Below are 7768 nucleotides of genomic sequence, written 5' to 3'. Positions count from 1 at the left end.
TTGCAGATAAGATTATAATCCAGGCTTGTCTATCAGTATTGGCAGGTAATAAAGCTTATTTGCCAACTGATAGACTTAAAATGTTACTGCAATTGCACACACTGTTTATTTAAAACTACAACTGTGGCCAAAATGCCATTATTTGGTGGGAGCAAAAAATGTGCCGTTTTAATGTCTTTGCCTTTAAATGCAAATGAGCTACAGCTCCTCACTTCATTACAAATAGACAGTGAGCGCTTTCAGTTAAAATATATCTGAATAAAACAGTCTGGGACTATAATATCTAGTGGACAGATTACAACTCACTGAGGGTGGAAACTATGGTAATACAGGACTGTAAGTCTGAGGGGCTTAATCAATGTGACCTCACATTGATATGAGAATCAAAACAGCTTGTCTAATGAGACTGCTTTGGTTTAAAGTCAGAGTGAATGAGGCCAATGTTGACATTTAAAATCACCTAAACAAACACGCCCCTACCCCAATAGAAACTGGACCTTCTTTTAATAGACCTGCCCCACACATATGCAACCCAGGCAACGATGTCGGTTAGTATGCCCCTTACAAGTGTGTTTTGGTACTCGGACTGACTCCGTTTCCAAAGTGTTTTCAAAAATCATGCACCCCGCCTTAAATGAGGATTAAAAAACAAGGAGCGGGTGGATTTTTTTCATCGTAGGGAGGTTTTGTTCACACACTGCCAACACACATTTACGTCCAAACACCTTTTAAAAGTGGATTTTGAATAATAGGTGCCCTTTAAAATAACATGCATCGTGACAAGTGTTGGTTTTGCAAATATTTTTAAACCAATAATTTTGCATAACCCTAAGTTGTCCAAGAGGAAATGTGACTCTGCCTGTGAACACCCCACCCAGCTAAAGTCATTTTTGTGTAATTGAATGTTTTCTACATAAAATCATTCTACATTGTGTAAAGAACATTATGTGTAAATATAACCTTGATGTCTTTAATATTGACAGAGTAAGATCATGTCAAAGATTGTAATTAAATTGAAAATTAACTTTCATGTTCCTAATCTCATAATTAGATTAAGAAACAAACTTCACAGATAGGGTCACATATGTATAATCACATATACTGTCCAAAGGAATTAGGCCACCACCACCTTGTTGTTTAAGAAGTGTTAATGTCTGTCAATATTTATATTTTAATCTAATTTATTAAGATACAAACAGAAAATACATGAAATATGTAAAAAAAAATGTCTTCTTTAGTGAGCTATTGCTCAAGTGGAAGGGGAGTTTACCCTAAAAACTTGACACATCAGTTTACATTTTTATACAGTTTTTAATACTACACATTCCCTGTATTTTCTGGATGCATTCTATTAAAGAGACTGAGAAACAATTGTATATGATCACTATAACATTCCAAAAAACAATGATCGATGGTGGGCTACTAAAAAAATAGAGTCAATCATACGTCTAAAGGTATAACGTTATATGGCGTGAATTTGCACCTTGAAGATCAATAAAGTTGATCTTTTCTTAAAACTAGTGCATAAACTGGTCTGAAAACATACAAACAGTAAACCTCTTCATTGTTTCCACTTACAATGTTTGTACACCTAATCCACAGTTTTACCTTTTGCACATTCCTTATTTTTTGATGAAGAATTGTACTATAAAGGTCAGCGGCCATATTTACACAATTTCTCTGTAAAATGCAACTTCTTACTTCTATTGATAGTTAAACAAATTATAAAAACAACTTGATAGTTATTAGATTTATGTGACGTCACGCACGTAGGGGAACGCCCAGTTAGAGGGAACGAAAGCGCTATATCTGCCATTTTCCGCAGGTAAGTGAGTGATTTCTTTTGTTTAGCCTAAAAATACTGAATTGTTGTGCAATAAACACTAACCGATGAGGAGACAAGCTGGCTATGCTGCTGCTACAGAATGCCGTCAGAGAAGAAAACCCAGGAAATTGTGATATTTTTTGTTGTTGACATAATCGTATGTGTTTAGTATTGGTATTCAATGGTGTAGAATTGGAAGTGTCAATTGTATATTTGTAAAGGCTTTAGTCATTGTATAATTATTGGGGTGGGTTGGAAATGCAGATTTTGAATTTTAGGGAGTTTAAGTCCCCCAGAACTACGCATTCTTGGTATCATATTCAGGGCTCACAAGTTTTACCAAAAGTTTGGAGTGAGATTACATCGGTCAGGGGAGGGGGTATTTGCGACAGCGACGCCTCGGCTCCACCCAATTCTCAAGTTTTTGCTAACAGTTTAATTTTACCTAATGTTTTGTAAACAAATCGTTAATGAGCCCCATTGACTTTCATAGTATTCTTTTACCTACTATGGAAGTGAATGGGGCTCATTAACTAAATGTTACAAACATTCCTCAAAATATCTTCCTTCGTGTTTTTCAGAACAAAGAAATGTATACAGGTTTGTAACAACATGAGAGTGAGAAAATGATGACAGAAGTTTTATTTTTGAGTGAACTATCCCTTTAAAGTGCCCTATTTTCACACACTAGTTTGTACCTAATATACCAAAAATTCTTCTTTGGTATATACATTTTGATTTTAAGACTGCATACCAGAAAGTTTAACAAGAAACAACAAATTCTAGTTTCTTTCTGATATCCTGTGTCAGGGTGCATTAATTATGTGTGTTCGACTTAATGCGGAGCTGCAAGAAACGACAATTAAATGACATCAGACTACCGCGAGAGCGTTTGATAACCAGCCTCCTCCGCTAGATTTCTCGCGGTACTCTAATATCATATGCGCTCTTGCGGCGGTGCGCAAAGTTTACCACACCTAAAAAACATACTGCTAAACTCGACAGAACTGCGCTGTGTGTGCCTGCACCTCCTTTTTTAATTGTATAGCCTAAAAAGTTATATCCTACTTCTCAGGTGAGAAATACAAGGTTTGGCGTGTGAGCGTTTGAACTGACAGAAATGCGTGAGACTTGAGAGCCCTGATATTCATTTGCATTAATCTGGTCTCTGCTTTACCAGTTTATTATATGTAAGTTATATGCTACATATGTTATCTGAATTTTACTGTCTCTGCGTTTGCGTACTGCACAATAACTAATAAACTGAATCTTATTTACATTTCCAAACGCCTGTGCATGCATAAATTATAATCAAGCTCCATCTTGTGGTAAAAGACAGCACTACAACTGAAGTGCTTTAAATCATGTCTGGAGTCTGGACACCCAGAAGAGAGAGAGAGAGGACTTGCCAGTGTTAGCCATCAGATCAAAGACCATAACAAATACAGACTACAGCAATGCAAAACCAGATGATTTTAATTGAACAAATTTGAATTACATTTTTATGTTTAGAGTAATGCACTCAATCATCAGTTGTATACATTAACCATTGTTATGTTGTATAGGGATAGGGGAGACTGTAATCCATTTTTACTATGGCATGTACCTAACTACAAGATTTTGTTAAAGTTATGATAACTGACTTTAAAGCATTTGTAAATTTGGTCCAATGATCTAACATTTTAATATCATATGGTGAACACAAACAACATTGTTCTCTAGCCAAACCTATTTATAATATTCAGACTAGCTGCCATGTGTTTTTCATATTGTAATCGTATGATTAATCAATTTGAAAGTGATATTTGTCCTGTTACTTTCTTTTTTTTTTTGCACTGAGGGTGTAAATATTAAGATAATCTTGTTTAAAAAAATGAGGTCCTTTGCTATTGCATCCACTCACAAAAATAAAGTTTTGATACATTCATGGTAGGAAATTCACAAATATCTTCAGGAACATGATCTTTGCTTAATGATTTTTGGCATAAAATAAAAACTATAATTTTGATACACTCTCAGAAATAAAGGTACAAAAGTTGTCACATATTTTTACATAAACTGTACATATTAGGACCTTTTTTAAAGGGTACGGCCCCAGTGACAGCTTTGTACCTTTATTTTTGACAGTGTACATACAATGTATAGTTGGCTATTGCTACAAATATACCCATGCTACTCAAGAATGGTTTTATGGTCCGGGGTCACATATATGGTGGAAATGATAATTGTAATTTTGCTTAAGTTACAAAATGTTGTGCATCAATATAAAGTATTCCCATATCTTAGGTTTGTTATGAAAAACATTTTTAATTAGAGTCATTTTATGGAAAACATTTAATGGGATGCTTTTTTTCTCAACAAACTGAATACATACAGTAAATAGAAATGCACGTGTTGAAAATCCATATTTTGTGTGTGTCCTGTGAAATCCAAGTCGGAGTACAAGCAGTGTAAACTGCATTAACCAAGGTTTAAGTGTTACATCCTCAACAATACACTGTGTACGCACAAATAAATGCTTCTAAAGGATCAGAGCTAAAACTAATATCTGCTGATGATTTTTCTACTTGTAGAACTCATGTTCCTGTTCATCCTTTTTGATAACAGTCTTGTAAGCCTTCTCAAAATCCTTAGCCAGCACAATATAACGGTTTTCACGCACAGCAAGCATCCCAGCCTGTACACATAAGAAAAACAGGATCCATCAAAACACCACTTTCACGTTTCCTTTAAAAGATTATGGCCGTCAGATTAATTTTGATTATGACAAAAACATTGCCGTGTGCATGTGGTAAATGTGATTTCTCTTAACTTACCTCCTGACAAATAGAGTTGATATCTGCACCAGAGATCTTGTCAGGCCTAGCTACATCTGCATTTTGGTTAAGAACAATTATAAAAAAGCTAAATAAAGCATTAACTGGCAAGTTTGTGAAAAGACCGTTTGTGGTAAAATGGGTGTGTAACTACAAGGTAAGGATACAATCCTCCAGGTCAACTTCCTCTGACAGGTTCATTTGGCCAGTGATGGTGGAGAACACCAGGCGCTTCTGTCGACGATCAGGTAGCGGGAACTCAATCTTACGGTCCAGCCTACCAGGACGCAACAAGGCGGGGTCCAGAGTGTCAGCCCTGTTAGTGGCCATGATGACCTGTCATTGAAAAAATAAAACAGAGGTTATCAGCTGAACCTTAAAGTAACTTCATCAGAAGACTAAATATTTACTACAACAAAACAGGATGACGACAGAAACACACACAATAAAAAGAGGCAATATTGATTTTCTAACCTTGACATTCACATTCTGGTCAAATCCGTCCATTTGATTCAGAAGCTCAAGAAGGATTCTCTGCACTTCTCTATCAGCTACCAAAAAAAAACCCCAATATAATTAGGCATTCATTATTGATTAAACTGATAACTCCAAATTCTGTTTGGATGAGCCAAGGGCAACACAGACGAACGCACATTCCATACCTGTTTACTGTATCTGCAATGCTAAACCAGCATAAAAAAAAAAAGGAAATAAATACTAAGGATGGGAAATCTAAAGGGGAGCCAAACCTCCAGTCTGTGCATCAAAACGCTTTGTAGCAATCGCATCAATCTCATCAATGAAGATGATAGCTGGGGCATTCTCTTTGGCCAGTCGAAAGACATCTCGTACCATACGTGGACCCTCGCCCAGATACTTCTGCACAAACTCTGAGCCCACCACACGGATGAAGGCCGCTGGAGAATAGAAGTTTTAAACATTTTTAAAGTAAAAGCTTAATAAACCAATTTCTGTACAATTCACAACCCTTTAATTTCTATGCTCAGGAAAAACTTGGAAATAAAAATGGAAAAGTCTATGAACAGTATTGAGGTTACCTGTGGTGTGGTGAGCCACAGCTTTTGCCAGCATGGTCTTTCCACAGCCGGGTGGTCCATACATAAGCACTCCTCTGGGTGGGTCGATACCAATCTGAGAACGGACATATGAGAGTGTGAACGAATTTGTAAGTTGCTGAGTGCACGCATGAATAAATGACCATACTCACGCACGCACCTGTTTATAGAGCTCGAAATGCGTAAGAGGGAGCTCAACAGCCTCTCTCACTTCCTGTTTTTGGATGTCCATTCCTCCGATTTCAGAGTATGTCACATCAGGCTTCTGATCTAAAGACAATGCATCCAATCACAATGACAAAAACATAAAAGAAGTCAAGAGGTTTTCCAAAACTCAGTTGTGATCAATAAGAAAGCACATCAGTAACGACACCTTCCCTTATGTACATTATGCTGTGTGTAGCAGCTCATACCTGATGTGAGCATCATGATGCTGCTGTCGGCCTCTGGAGGGAGAACGTCCACCAACGCATTGCTGTGCTTGTGCAGAGCAACAGATGCATTGGGCTTCAGCAGTTCTCTGTCGATTGTGCTCAGAATTCGAACATAATAATTGGAGCCTGTAGGAATGAAACATGAATTCACGTATTGAGTAGAAAATACAAATACTTAATACTAATAGTTTTAGTAGACACCAAACACTTTACCTGTGGTTGAGCCCACGATAGCAGTATTCTGGTCAACTGCTTCCAGGAACTGGCCAATGACCAGAGGGATGCTCTGTATCCTCTTCACCTCCTCTTGGGCATGAAGGAATTCCTTCTTCAGGTTTTTCTGTTCATCTTTAATGTATTCCTCTTGCACCTCCAGAAATTCAAGCTCCTGCTGCAATTTCTACAGTTTGGACAAAGGGCAAATTAAATTGGCTGTTAAATCTATAAAAAAAGCATAGCACACAAAACAGCAAAGGTTTGCTAAGGAACAAAAAACAAACCAACCTTATATCTGCTGTAAAGGTCCTCCAGATCTTCAGGTTCAGGAGCCAAGAAGGACAAGGCGGTTTGGGGTCTTAAATTCGACAATGCCGGCACATCCTCCTGTAGAGAAATAAATGTTATTTACATAACATATAACTATACATTCCAAAACATGCAATTACATAAAAAAGTGACACAAAATTAATTCCATTATGAAACATTGTTATATATTAAACATAAACTTGACCTAAATTAAAAATATACATATTTTGATTAATATGTTGGTACATATTGACATTTAAACGTACTTGAACTACAAATCTGTTTAACATAAAGTGTATAAACGTATAAAGATATTAAATTTGCTACTGATTTGTGTTCTTATACACTGTTAACAAAATTACACGACATAAACAATGTTATTTAGTACTGTACTATGCTATGCTAAATGGCTAAGTTAACTGATAGCCAATTGTTCAAGCCATTCGTAAGTCGTAACACGTACACATCTTATCAAAATGATTACATACAATGTAAATGCGGTCAAAAATCTGACTTAAAATATTTCCCTTAAACGCAATTCGCCTTTAAATGAATGTAAGTACACAAGCTAACGTTAGCTGCTGTCAGAGAATGGCATGACTGAGCATTTGCGGCGAACTGAATGAATCGGCACTTTACATTGAGGATTTAAACGCTTAAAATGTGTGTTTCTCCTGTACATATGTATACATAATATATATTGCAATAAAGTTAATGATAATAAGAGATAAGCTTCACCCTAATCTTTACAAACACTTAAAATGCAACGATACAACTCACCTGAGGTTTTTCTACTAGCACTCCGCCGTCCTCCATATTTGCTAATATGAGTCGGATTCTTTTTCGTCATCTAGTGAGGCTTAATAGAGTTTGACAAGCCAACTTGTGGTGTATTACCGCCACCATCTGGACTGGAGGGTAGAGCAATAATTAATACGAATGGAAAAGATTAAAAAAAATAATAATAATTATTTTCTGTGATAAATATTTCCTTTAATATTTTTGACTGTCCTGATAAATTACATGAGCAATTGTTGCAATTGTTTTGTTTATAAAAAAATAATAGTCTGATATGTCCTTTAGTGATGCACC

At 36.3% G+C, this 7768-nt stretch overlaps 1 protein-coding gene across 1 annotated transcript; it reads right to left on the bottom strand.

Annotated features, from left to right (window-relative positions):
- Window positions 1–4112: 4112 nt before the first annotated feature.
- Window positions 4113–7589, bottom strand: psmc4 (proteasome 26S subunit, ATPase 4). The gene is made up of 11 exons (XM_065298669.1): window positions 7457–7589; window positions 6656–6754; window positions 6365–6551; window positions 6131–6277; window positions 5878–5987; window positions 5700–5793; window positions 5391–5558; window positions 5116–5192; window positions 4809–4977; window positions 4642–4697; window positions 4113–4502 (listed from the first exon to the last, which is right to left on the bottom strand). The coding sequence occupies exons 1-11, from the start codon at window positions 7490–7492 to the stop codon at window positions 4389–4391; spliced, it is 1257 nt and encodes a 418-aa protein (XP_065154741.1). The 5' UTR covers window positions 7493–7589; the 3' UTR covers window positions 4113–4388.
- Window positions 7590–7768: the final 179 nt, after the last annotated feature.

This window comes from Paramisgurnus dabryanus, chromosome 13 (assembly GCF_030506205.2).
Source record: "Paramisgurnus dabryanus chromosome 13, PD_genome_1.1, whole genome shotgun sequence".
Classification (NCBI taxonomy): Eukaryota; Metazoa; Chordata; class Actinopteri; order Cypriniformes; family Cobitidae; genus Paramisgurnus; species Paramisgurnus dabryanus.
This window is presented reverse-complemented; position numbering and strand designations above follow the sequence as displayed.

Coding starts and splice junctions, on each gene's coding strand:
- psmc4 (XM_065298669.1), bottom strand. CDS start 7,492: ATGGAGGACGGCGGAGTGCTAGTAGAAAAACCTCAG. Junction 4,978..5,115: donor ACCAGAATGTGAATGTCAAG/GTTAGAAAATCA, acceptor TTTCAATGACAG/GTCATCATGGCCACTAACAG. Junction 4,698..4,808: donor GGAAGTTGACCTGGAGGATT/GTATCCTTACCT, acceptor ACCAAAATGCAG/ATGTAGCTAGGCCTGACAAG.